The sequence below is a fragment of the Myxine glutinosa genome, chromosome 13 (assembly GCF_964187855.1).
Source record: "Myxine glutinosa chromosome 13, kmMyxGlut1.1, whole genome shotgun sequence".
NCBI lineage: Eukaryota > Metazoa > Chordata > Myxini > Myxiniformes > Myxinidae > Myxine > Myxine glutinosa.
In genome coordinates this window covers 101272040-101285515 of record NC_136273.1, presented here as the reverse complement: position 1 = coordinate 101285515, position 13476 = coordinate 101272040, and the positions used below count along the sequence as shown (strand labels likewise).

The 13476-nt window shown below is 41.8% G+C and overlaps 1 protein-coding gene across 1 annotated transcript in view; it reads right to left on the bottom strand.

The window, feature by feature from the left end:
* The window catches only part of LOC137438416 (BMP/retinoic acid-inducible neural-specific protein 2-like), a 395787-nt gene extending 387765 nt beyond the window's left edge, over positions 1-8022 (bottom strand). Inside the window, exon 1 of the mRNA XM_068133537.2 lies at positions 7832-8022. Within this exon, the coding sequence (XP_067989638.2) occupies positions 7832-8022 (191 nt within the window). The remainder of the gene's footprint in view (positions 1-7831) is intronic.
* Positions 8023-13476: the final 5454 nt, after the last annotated feature.

The following is a 13476-nucleotide window of genomic DNA, read 5'->3' as shown; positions in this document are numbered from 1 at the left end:
TCCATGCCAGATTGTAAGGTTCCATGCCAGATTGTAAGGTTCCATGCCAGATTGTAAGGTTCAATGTCAGATTGTAAGGTCCCATGTGAGATTGTAAGGTTCCTTGTCAGATTGTAAGGTTCCATGCCAGATTGTAAGGTTCCATGTCAGATTGTAAGGTTCCATGTCAGATTGTAAGGTTCCATGTGAGATTGTAAGGTTCCATGTCAGATTGTAAGGTTCCATGTCAGATTGTAAGGTTCCATGTCAGATTGTAAGGTTCCATGTGAGATTGTAAGGTTCCATGTCAGATTGTAAGGTTCCATGTCAGATTGTAAGGTTCCATGTCAGATTGTAAGGTTCCATGTCAGATTGTAAGGTTCCATGTCAGATTGTAAGGTTCCATGTCAGATTGTAAGGTTCCATGTCAGATTGTAAGGTTCCATGTCAGATTGTAAGGTTCCATGTCAGACTGTAAGGTTCCATGTCAGACTGTAAGGTTCCATGTCAGACTGTAAGGTTCCATGTCAGACTGTAAGATTCCATGTCAGACTGTAAGGTTCCATGTCAGATTGTAAGGTTCCATGTCAGATTGTAAGGTTCAATGTCAGATTGTAAGGTTCAATGTCAGATTGTAAGGTTCCATGCCAGATTGTAAGGTTCAATGTCAGATTGTAAGGTTCCATGTGAGATTGTAAGGTTCCATGTCAGATTGTAAGGTTCCATGTGAGATTGTAAGGTTCCTTGTCAGATTGTAAGGTTCCATGCCAGATTGTAAGGTTCCATGTCAGATTGTAAGGTTCCATGTCAGATTGTAAGGTTCCATGCCAGATTGCAAGGTTCAATGTCAGATTGTAAGGTTCCATGTGAGATTGTAAGGTTCCTTGTCAGATTGTAAGGTTCAATGTCAGATTGTAAGGTTCCATGCCAGATTGTAAGGTTCAATGTCAGATTGTAAGGTTCCATGTCAGATTGTAAGGTTCCATGTCAGATTGTAAGGTTCCTTGTCAGATTGTAAGGTTCCATGTCAGATTGTAAGGTTCCATGTCAGATTGTAAGGTTCCATGTCAGATTGTAAGGTTCCATGTCAGATTGTAAGGTTCCATGTGAGATTGTAAGGTTCAATGTCAGATTGTAAGGTTCCATGTCAGATTGTAAGGTTCCATGTCAGATTGTAAGGTTCCATGTCAGATTGAAAGGTTCCATGTGAGATTGTAAGGTTCAATGTCAAATTGTAAGGTTCAATGTCAGATTGTAAGTTTCCATGTCAGATTGTAAGGTTCCATGTCAGATCGTAAGGTTCCATGTCAGATCGTAAGGTTCCATGTCAGATTGTAAGGTTCCATGTCAGATTGTAAGGTTCCATGTGAGATTGTAAGGTTCAATGTCAGATTGTAAGGTTCCATGTCAGATTGTAAGGTTCCATTTCAGATTGTAATGTTCCATGTCAGATTGTAAGGTTCCATGTCAGATTGTAAGGTTCCATGTCAGTTGTCAGATTGTAAGGTTCCATGTGAGATTGTAAGGTTCCATGTCAGTTGTCAGATTGTAAGGTTCAATGTCAGATTGTAAGGTTCAATGTCAAATTGTAAGGTTCAATGTCAAATTGTAAGGTTCCATGTCAGATTGTAAGGTTCCATGTCAGATTGTAAGGTTCCATGTCAGATTGTAAGGTTCCATGTCAGATTGTAAGGTTCCATGTCAGACTGTAAGGTTCCATGTCAGACTGTAAGGTTCCATGTCAGATTGTAAGGTTCCATGCGAGATTGTAAGGTTCCATGTCACATTTTAAGGTTTCATGTCAGATTGTAAGGTTCCATGTGAGATTGTAAGGTTCAATGTCAGATTGTAAGGTGCAATGTCAGATTGTAAGGTTCAATGTCAGATTGTAAGGTTCCATGTCAGATTGTAAGGTTCCATGTCAGATTGTAAGGTTCCATGTCAGATTGTAAGGTTCCATGTCAGATTGTAAAGTTCAATGTCAGATTGTAAGGTTCCATGTCAGATTGTAAGGTTCCATGTGAGATTGTAAGGTTCCACGTCAGATTGTAAGGTTCCATGTCAGATTGTAAGGTTCCATGTCAGATTGTAAGGTTCCATGTCAGATTGTAAGGTTCCATGTCAGATTGTAAGGTTCCATGTCAGATTGTAAGGTTCCATGTCAGATTGTAAGGTTAAATGTCAGATTGTAAGGTTCCATGTCAGATTGTAAGGTTCCATGTCAGATTGTAAGGTTCCATGTCAGATTGTAAGGTTCCATGTCAGATTGTAAGGTTAAATGTCAGATTGTAAGGTTCCATGTCAGATTGTAAGGTTCCATGTCAGATTGTAAGGTTCCATGTCAGATTGTAAGGTTCAATGTCAGATTGTAAGGTTCCATGTCAGATTGTAAGGTTCCATGTCAGATTGTAAGGTTCAATGTCAGATTGTAAGGTTTAATGTCAGATTGTAAGGTTCCATGTCAGATTGTAAGGTTCCATGTCAGATTGTAAGGTTCCATGTGAGATTGTAAGGTTCCATGTCAGATTGTAAGGTTCCATGTCAGATTGTTAGGTTCCATGCCAGATTGTAAGGTTCAATGTCAGATTGTAAGGTTCCATGTCAGATTGTAAGGTTCCATGTCAGATTGTAAGGTTCCCTGTCAGACTGTAAGGTTCCATGTCAGATTGTAAGGTTCCATGTGAGATTGTAAGGTTCCATGTCAGATTGTAAGGTTCCATGTCAGATTGTAAGTTTCCATGTCAGACTGTAAGGTTCAATGTCAGATTGTAAGGTTCAATGTCAGATTGTAAGGTTCAATGTCAGATTGTAAGGTTCAATGTCAGATTGTAAGGTTCAATGTCAGATTGTAAGGTTCAATGTCAGATTGTAAGGTTCAATGTCAGATTGTAAGGTTCAATGTCAGATTGTAAGGTTCAATGTCAGATTGTAAGGTTCAATGTCAGATTGTAAGGTTCCATGTCAGCTTGTAAGGTTCCATGTCAGATTGTAAGGTTCAATGTCAGATTGTAAGGTTCAATGTCAGATTGTAAGGTTCAATGTCAGATTGTAAGGTTCAATGTCAGATTGTAAGGTTCAATGTCAGATTGTAAGGTTCAATGTCAGATTGTAAGGTTCAATGTCAGATTGTAAGGTTCAATGTCAGATTGTAAGGTTCAATGTCAGATTGTAAGGTTCAATGTCAGATTGTAAGGTTCCATGTCAGATTGTAAGGTTCCATGTCAGATTGTAAGGTTCCATGTCAGATTGTAAGGTTCCATGTCAGATTGTAAGGTTCCATGTCAGATTGTAAGGTTCCATGTCAGATTGTAAGGTTCCAGGTCAGACGGTACGATTGAATGTAAGACTGTGCAGTTTTATGTCAGATTTTGCCTTTGAGTCAAACAGTGACCGGACTCCAGATTGTGAGGTGTGTTGTCAAATTTTGATTGGATGTTAAGACTGTGTGGTTAGACCTTAGACTGTTGGGATTGGATGTCAGACTATGTGGTTGGATGTCAAAATGATTTAAACACTAAGAACTGAGTTCCAGGTTTGATTGCCAGTCTTGTGATTCCAAGCGTTATCCTGCAAGCCACAACGTTCCAGTTAATATTTATTTTTACGGGAGTTATTTTCCTTCAGGAACATAAAATGATGCTTGCAGTGGTATATTCGTCTTGCACAGGTGATAGTGTTGGTATGCTGGGGAAATTCTGATGTCGTTTGAATTTTTATCGAGTATTAAAAATAATTGTATTTTCTATCGCACCTTTTTTTCAAAGGAAACAAAGTGCTGAATTAAACTCTTTTGTCACATGAAAACACATCCTCTTCTAATCATAAAGTCATAATGTTATTTTAGAAAGTTGTAATGCTGGGGAACACAAAGCTGGCAATCATGCAACACATCTATGACAGTCCCATGATGATATATATATATACTCATGGGTTATTCTTATACATTGTGGAAGCAATAACAGATCGTTCTCCATACGTAGGTAAATAATAAATAGAAGCTTTATAATTATCGGCAAGCACCACCGACCTCCTGCTAGATATCAATTTAAGTTTTTTCATATTATTTTACAGACATGTTTACTGCTTTTACGTAAATTTTGTGATTCGAAAGATAATAAATTTTCCCATTTGTATTTTTGTCAAAACTGTATTTTTATTTTACGGTGTGAGTGCCCACTGTGTGTTTCTAGTTATATCTCGTTGTAACTCGTGCTGACTTGTGTATAATCGTCGGTTGGTTCCCGCCGCGTTTTTCAGGCCTGGTTTTCCAGGTTGCAGTTTTTTAACTTCGTTGACCCTCTCTCTCTCTTTTCCTTTTTGACATTTTGAATTGGAATCCATTGATGTCTAAACTAACTGGATCGGGTGCCCAACGTCAATTGGTCAGGCGTCCTGAAACCACCGGAAGCGCTCCATCCACCATATTCCTTCTCCCACAACACAGAAAATCCTGTTTATGCCAATACAAATAGTTGCTTCAAGGTGCATATTCCAACAAAAATTCCACCTTCCTACTTGATTTTTCTCCTTTCCCTCTTGATCCTATTCCATTCCTGGGTTTAAAAAAACAATTGTTACAGTATTTAAATGAGCTGCTTACGGTTGTAAAAACCATGATAGTTGTGATCAAAGAAGAAGAGGAATCACATTTCATCGGTAAGTGGAATTCACCTTCCTTACTTTGAAACTTATGGAACAAACAGTCCCATTCAATACTCATGGGAGAGTAAAGATGGCGGACGAATGGCTTCCTTTCCTCTCCAGTTAGTAGAAAGACCAGTGTTGGAATCCCCACTTTTCTATAACTTCACCCTCTTTATAATGTGTGCGGCCATCTGAAGATGATTCTTAATTTTTTTTCTTATTTCTCACTCTCTCTCTACACACACACCACACACACACACACACACACACACACACACACACACACACACACACACACACACACACACACACACACACACACACACACACACACACACACACACACACACACACACACATATATATATATATAGAAAGAGAGAGGGAAGTACAACAACAGTAGAGAACAGGGACCTCAGCAGATCTGTGGAAGGGACAGGGCTGGGGTGGGGTGGAGGGGAGTACTCGGGATAAACAAGATGGACACTGCAGGGACTTTCAGGAAAGAGAACGGAATTTGAAAAAGGTGGATTTAGGGTGTATTAACAGGGGTAGAAAAGATCGAGGTTTTGGATGGGGGAGATGGTGGTGAACATATATTTTGAAGACCTGGAGGGAGGAGTGGGATTGAAGAGAGTGCGGGAGTTTGTTCCAGAGGAGGGAGAATAGAGGAATGAAGGAGTGAAGGTGAGCAGAGCGTCTTGATTTTGGCAGTTTCACCATAAAAGGGTTGCTGGCAGGTCGTGTGCATCCTGCAGGAATATTTGGAGGCATTTTGAGTCTTTTGAGTCTTCTGGATCCTTTGGTGTCTTTTCGATCTTCAGGGTATTTAAGAGTCTTTCGGGTCTTAGAGGGGTTTAGGGGTCTTGGTAGTCTTGAGTCTTGGGGGTCTTAAAGGGTCTTCAAAGGTCTAGGGGGTCTCAGCAGTCTAAAGGCTTGAAAGGTACATTCCAATGGTTTGTAAATAATAAGGTAATTAATAATAAGGTAATTAATAATAATAATAAGGTAATTAATAAGGTAACGACGTAATTAATAATGAGGTTGCAACTGAGTTCAAACAGTATGTAATTAATAGACATATAGTCAAATGGCTTCACTGACAGACGGACCGTGTTTTTCGTTTTAATACATCTTGTGTATCTATGTCCATTGTCCGTCAAACAGGAGATGTGATTTAATTTGACAAAAGCAACTGGTTAACGGCATGCCGTGCCATAAAGGTGTTACAATCACCAAGATCAGGTATGTCCATTTATATAAATGCACCAGGACCAGATGTTGTTTGGTATGAAGTCTCCAATGTGAACAATGGTTGAACATAGGCCCATCCAACATGAAGCTTTGTAATCCATACCATGATGCATTGAAGCTTTCATTAAGGTCAAACTGATAGATGCTCTTTAAGCATGTATCAGGTGAATGACTGATTACACTGGTCAACAAAATTGTAAAATTGTGATGGTTCTAGTATATTTTGAGGTGATTCCAACCAACATGAACCTGTAGATTTCGATTATGATATCCAATTTTCACTAGCACATCCAGTTTTCGAGAACCAGTATACCATAGGAATACCACTTCATTTGAAATTCACAAACCTCTGTTGACCCTGAGAAGGTATTCTTACTTTGGTTGAGGGAGAGAGAAGAAGGTATTCTTCTGTGAATGAGAAGGTATTCTTACCACCACTTCATTTGAAACTTGGTTTGATGAAGAACTTTGTGAAGGCCATGGATCAAGATGGTGCTGGCTTCCACTACTCGCTGATGAAGTTCCAAGGCATTGTATCTGAGGCCAAAGTAAAGGCGGGTGTTTCCAATGGTCCTCAAATTCGTCTTGTCCTCACCAATCAGGACTTTGTAACGAGGCTATCTGAGCTGGAAAGCGTTGCTTGGGATAGCTTTGGGGCTCTTGCTAACAATTACCTTGGAAATGTTCGAGCACCAAATTATGAAGAGCTTGTGGACAAGATGTTGAGGAGTTACCAGGCGCTCGGTGCTCGAATGTCACTCAAGATACATTTCTTCCATTCTCATCTGGACTTCTTTCCACAAAATCTTGGCGATGTCAGTGATGAACATGGAGAAAGGTTTCACCAGGAAATTGCCATCATGGAGACTCGATATCAAGGCCGATTCAATCCAAACATGATGGGCGACTACTGTTGGACTTTACAGCATGAAAGTGATTGCTCCTACAAACGCAAAAATAAAGTTCAGAAGCACTTTTAATGTGATGTAAATAAAAACTTAAAGTTCATATTATTTTTTGTGATATTTTATAAAGTTCATATTATTTTTGGAGATTTACATTTTTTTATGTGATGTAAATAAAAACTTAAATTCATATTATTTTTTGTGATATTTTATAAAGTTCATATTATTTTTGGAGATTTACATTTTTTATGTGATGTAAATAAAAACTTAAATTTCATATTATTTTTTGTGATATTTTATAAAGTTCATATTATTTTTGGAGATTTACATTTTTTTATGTGATGTAAATAAAAACATTAAGTTCATATTATTTTTTGTGACAATAAATAGACTTATTGAGACTGAATCAAAAAATTTGCATGCTCTAAAGATTTTTTTCCACACTTATGATGTACTACGTCAAGGTTACGTGATGGCGAAATTTTAAGGTCAGATTCGGATTCGTGGGCACCAAATTAGTTATAAACAGTTGAAAATAAGTCAGAACCAACTTGGCCGTTGACCAGTGTTACCAGGTAAGACAGGGATGTGGAAGGGAGGAATAATGGTGGGGTATGTTAGAGACAGGGGAGTGTAAGAATATGAAGGGTAAAGTAATCAAAGATATATTATAAACTCTACTACAGAGTAGTTGAGCACAAACTTCAGCTCGGACATCCTTGGGGACATCGCATGATTGAGTTTTATGATTACAAAGTGATGAATTCAGGCAGATCGGTGGCCATATTTGACGATCTGTATCGTTGAGCTGCTAATGTTCCCCTTCCGCCGTCATTAATCAAACACAAGTGGCAGAAAAGTGATGGGTTTGTAAATCCAGATTCATTAGGGATTCAAATGTTTCGATCTGAGGGTTTTGCACAAACGTTCATAATGTGGATGCAGCTGATGGAGGATTTGAAGCACAAGGATCGGCTGCACCAAATTCTCAATTATAAGCACAGACAGGATGAAATTGTAAAACATGTAGGACAGGTGTTCGTACCTACCTGTGGATGCGGTAGCGGTTGCTGTAACCTTGGCGTGCTCGCTCCGCCGCGTACACAAAGTCCCGGGCGCAGTGGAAGGGGCCGCGGTCTGCCCACAACCAGTCGGACGTCCCCTTCCCTCGGCCCTGGCGCTGCTCCGCGGGGCACACGAGGCAAACGGCGAGCAGTAGCGAGACGAGCCGCCGCCTCATACTCGTGCTCTTGGGGCACGGAGCTTCATGCTGCGCTCATGGTGAGCTATGTGGAGGGCGCCCGATCGTGCGCTGGGGGCAGCTACGTGGAGGGCGCCCGATCGTGCCCTGGGGGCAGTGGTGGGTGCCCGATCGTGCCCTGGGGGCAGTGGAGGGTGCCCGATCGTGCACTGGGGGAAGTTGAGGATGCCCGATCGTGCCCTGGGGGCAGTGGAGGGTGCCCGATCGTTCCCTGGGGGCAGTGGATGCCCGATCGTGCCCTGGGGGCAGATACGTGGAGGGCGCCCGATCGTGCCCTGGAGGCAGTTGAGGGTGCCCGATCGTGCCCTGGGGGCAGTTGAGGATGCCCGATCGTGCCCTGGGGGCAGTGGAGGATGCCCGATCGTTCCCTGGGGGCAGTGGAGGGTGGCCGATCGTGCACTGGGGTCAGATACGTGGAGGATGCCCGATCGTGCCTTGGGGGCAGTTGAGGGTGCCCGATCGTGCCCTGGGGGCAGTTACGTGGAGGGTGCCCGATCGTGCCCTGGGGGCAGTAGAAGCCGCCCGATCTTGCCCTGGGGGCAGCGGGCGCAGCGTCCCATGTAACGCGCCCCCAATATGGGTCGCTCCTCTGTGCTGTTACCAACACGCTTCCAGTTAAAGAGACCGCTTATCTTCCGGGATCGTAGAGTTAGTGCGCTGGGAAGAATTCCGATGGGATAATGGAGGCGCATTCACCACCAACAGCATACAAATAGTCGCGAGTGAAAATGGTACTGTGCCTATATCACTTCCCCCAAAGCACCAGGCACACAAAAGGACCCGTTCGCCATGGCCTCAGCATCCGGAGCGATCAATACCGGGGAGGGGTGCGGGGAGTGTAGAATGGATGGTCACGCACGACGACGTGGGCCTCGACGGGCGGCGACATGCTGTGCCTGCACGGGGAAGTCGGACAAACGAGCAGGGGGGAGAAAAAGGTGTGGTGAGAGACAGCAGGTAGCACTCGGAGTGAAACAGAGTATCATTAGTGGCAGTACCTGGGGCCTGTACTCCAAAAAATGTCGGTACCACTCCTTAAGTCTGACATCTCATTGCTCATCCAGGTGGAGCGGCATCACGGATCCAGAATCTTGAACTATGCATCATATCAGACTCAGACTGTCTGTCCAACCATGATGTCTATCACAGATTTTAATGTCTTTAGACCGGCGTGACTGCTCTGCACCCTGTAACACCTGAATAACAATTCAATTAAACCTCTGACCCTTAAAACCAGTTAAATACCCGAAGAGTTTACAAAAGCTCACATCCAAATTCATTTTAGCATTCCCGTTCCAGTGTAAAGATGTATTTTAGGAATATTAGCACAAAACATTGAACATCACTGAGCACTGCTGACCTCGGTACAATCCCAAAGTGGGCAAACGGGAGAATACGTCATGGTGGTGTGAAGAAAGGTCATATGGAGGTCGTGAAGAAAGGTCATATGGAGGTTAGAGAAGGGTAAGGAAGATCGAGAAATGGGTGCGTTGGGAAGGGCAGAGGAGGGCGAAGAAGAAAGCAACGTGTGCACTCAGGTAAGAAGAGTGCTGCTCAAACATCCCAAAGAGGTCCGTGCTCCTCCACCCGATAACTCCTTCGTTTCGTGAATTCGTTTTCACAAATTAACATCAACACCAAGTCTTTGGCAGCAACATTAGATGTAATGTCACTTCAGCAAATATATAACTAATGGCTGATGAAGGCAAAGTGAATTTAAATCTAGGCACAGTCACCCATATTTAAAGCTACACAGTAGCTCAGAGAAGAGGACAGAGAGGTATCGAAGGGAAAGAGGAGAGAAAGGGGGTGAAAGAGGAACAGAAATATGGAGGATAGAATGGATAAGAGAAAAGGACAGAGAAAGAGAGAGGGAAGTGAGAGACAATGCAGAGTAGGGAACATCAGAGAGCTAGAGACATGTAAAGTGAGGGACATGTGGAGTTAGAGGCATGTAGAGTGAGGGACATGAGAGGATTAGAAAAATGTACAGTGAGGGACATGAGAGAGTTAGAGACATGTAGCATGAGGAACCTGTGCAGTTAGAGACATGTAGTGTGAGACACATGTAATGTTGGAGACATGTGGAGTGAGGGACATATACAGTTAGAGGCATGTAGTGTGAGGCACATATACAGTTAGAGACATGTAGTGTGAGGCACATGTGGAATTAGAGACATGTAGCATGAGGAACCTGTGCAGTTAGAGACATGTAGTGTGAGGCACATGTAGAGTTAGAGACATGTGGAGTGAGGGACATATACAGTTAGAGATATGTAGTGTGAGGGACATGGAGAGTTAGAGACATGTGGAATTAGTGACATATAGAGTGAGGCACATGCAGAGTTAGAGACATGTACAGTGAGGGAAATGTACAATTAGAGACATGTAAAATGAGGAACATGTAAAGTTAGACATATAGAATGAGGAACATGTAGGGTGAGGAACATGTGGAGTCAACAACATATAGAGTGAGGAACATGCAGAGTTAGAGTCATGAAGAGTGAAGGACTTGTAGAGTTAGAGACATGTTGAGTGAGGAAATTGTGCAGTTACAGACATGTAGAGTAAGGAAGATGCAGAGTTAGAGACATGTAGCATGAGGTACATGTAGTGTTAGAAACATGCAGAGTTAGAGACATGCAGCATGAGAGTCATGCAAAGTTAGATACACGTAGAGTTAGAGACATGTAGTGAAAGGGAATTGTGCAGTTACAGACAGGTAGAGTAAGGGAGATGCAGAATTGGAGACATGTAGCATGAGGTACATGTAGTGTTAGAAACATGCAGAGTTAGAGACATGTAACATGAGGTAAATGTAGTGTTAGAAACATGCAGAGTTAGAGACATGCAGCATGAGAGTCATGCAGAGTTAGATACACGTAGAGTTAGAGACATGTACAGTGAGGGAAATGTACAATTAGAGACATGTAGCATGAGGATAATGCAGAGTTAGATAATACAGAGTTAGAGGCATGTAGCATGAGGGACATGCCGAGGTTGAAACATGAAGTGAGGGACGTGTGATCTTAGAGATGTGAATAGTTATCAACGTGTATAGTTAGAGATGTGTATTGTTAGAGACGTGTAGAGTTAGATATGTGTAGAGCTCGAGTTGTGTAGAGTTAGAGACATGTTGAGTTAGAGATGTGTAGAGGTCGGAATGTACGGAGGTAGGGCTATGCAGATTCAGAGACGTGTTGGGTTAGAGAAGTGTAGAGGTGGGGATGTGCGGAGGTAGAGCCATGCAGATTTAGAGACGTGTTGAGTTAGAGATGTGTAGAGGTGGGGATGTGCGGAGGTAGAGCCATGCAGATTTAGAGAAGTGTTGAATTAGAGATGTCTAGAGGTAGCGATTTGCGGAGGTAGAGGCATGACGAGTTAGAGCTGTGTGAAGTTAGAGATGTTTACAGTTACAGACGTGTAGAGATTGAGATGTGTATAGGTAGAGACATGTAGAGTTAGAGATGCGTAGAGTTAGAGATGTGTAAAGTTGGAGATGTTTAGAGTTAGAGATGTGTAGATTTAGACATGTGTATAGTTAGAGATGTGTAGAGTTTGAGATGTGTATAGCTGGAGACGTGTAGAGTTAGATACATGTAGAGTTAGAGATGTGTAGAGTGAGAGACGTGTAGAGTTAGAGATGTGTAGAGGCAGCGATTTGCGGAGGTCGAGGCATGAAGAGTTAGAGATGTGTGAAGTTGGAGATGTTTAGAGTTAGACGTGTGGAGATGGAGATGTGTATAGTTAGAGACATGTAGAGTTAGAGATGTGTAGAGTTAGAGTCGGAGTCTAGTTGAGTTAGAGACGTGTAGAGTTGGACACATGTAGAGTTAGAGACATTTAGAGTGAGAGACGTGTAGAGTAATAGACATGCAGAGTTCGAGATGTGTAGATTTAGAGATGTGTAGATTTAGAGATGCGTATAGTTAGAGATGTGTAGATTTAGAGATGTGTAGATTTAGAGATGTATAGAGTTCGAGACGTGTAGATTTAGAGATGTGTAGATTTAGAGGCGTGCAGAGTTAGAGTCATGTAGAGTTAGAGTCGGAGTCATGTAGAGTTAGAGTTGTGTAGAGTTAGAGTCGGAGTCTTGTTGAGTTAGAGACGTGTAGAGTAATAGACATGCAGAGTTTGAGATGTGTAGAGTTCGAGATGTGTAGATTTAGAGATGTGTATAGTTAGAGATTTGTAGATTTAGAGATGTGTAGATTTAGAGGCGTGCAGAGTTGGACGCATACATATTTAGAGATGTTTAGAGTTTGAGACGTGTAGATTTAGAGATGCATATAGTTAGAGATGTGTAGATTTAGAGATGTGTAGATTTAGAGATGTGTATAGTTAGATTTGTGTATATTTAGAGATGTGTAGATTTGGAGGCGTGCAGAGTTAGAGTCATGTAGATTTCGAGTCGGAGTCGTGTAGAGTTAGAGTCGTGTAGAGTTAGAGTCGGAGTCTTGTTGAGTTAGAGACGTGTAGAGTAATAGACATGCAGAGTTTGAGATGTGTAGAGTTCGAGATGTGTAGATTTAGAGATGTATAGAGTTCGAGATTTGTAGATTTAGAGATGTGTAGATTTAGAGGCATGCAGAGTTGGACGCATACAGATTTAGAGATGTGTAGAGTTTGAGTCGTGTTGACTTAGAGATGTATAGAGTTCGAGACGTGTAGATTTAGAGATGTAGAGAGTTCGAGATGTGTAGATTTAGAGATGTGTATCGTTAGATATTTGTAGATGTAGAGATTTTTAGATTTAGAGATGTGTAGATTTAGAGGCGTGCAGAGTTGGATGCATACATATTTAGAGATGTTTAGAGTTTGAGACATGTAGATTTGGAGATGCGTATAGTTAGAGATGTGGAGATTTAGAGATGTGTAGATTCAGAGATGTATAGAGTTCGAGACATGTAGATTTAGAGATGTGTATAGTTAGAGATGTGAAGATTTAGAGATGTGTAGATTCAGAGATGTATAGAGTTCGAGACATGTAGATTTAGAGATGTGTATAGTTAGAGATGTGTAGATTTAGAGATTTGTAGATTTAGAGGCGTGCAGAGTTAGAGTCATGTAGAATTAGAGTCGGAGTCATGTAGAGTTGGAGTTGTGTAGAGTTAGAGTCGGAGTCTTGTTGAGTTAGAGACGTGTAGAGTAATAGACATGCAGAGTTTGAGATGTGTGGAGTTCGAGATGTGTAGATTTAGAGATGTGTATAGTTAGAGATGTGTAGATTTAGAGATGTGTAGATTTGGAGGCGTGTAGATTTATAGGCGTGCAGAGTTGGACGAATACAGATTTAGAGATGTTTAGAGTTTGAGACGTGTCGATTTAGAGATGTGTATAGTTAGAGATGTGTAGATTTAGAGGCGTGCAGAGTTAGAGTCATGTAGAGTTAGAGTCGGAATCGTGTAGAGTTAGAGTTGTGCAGAGTTAGAT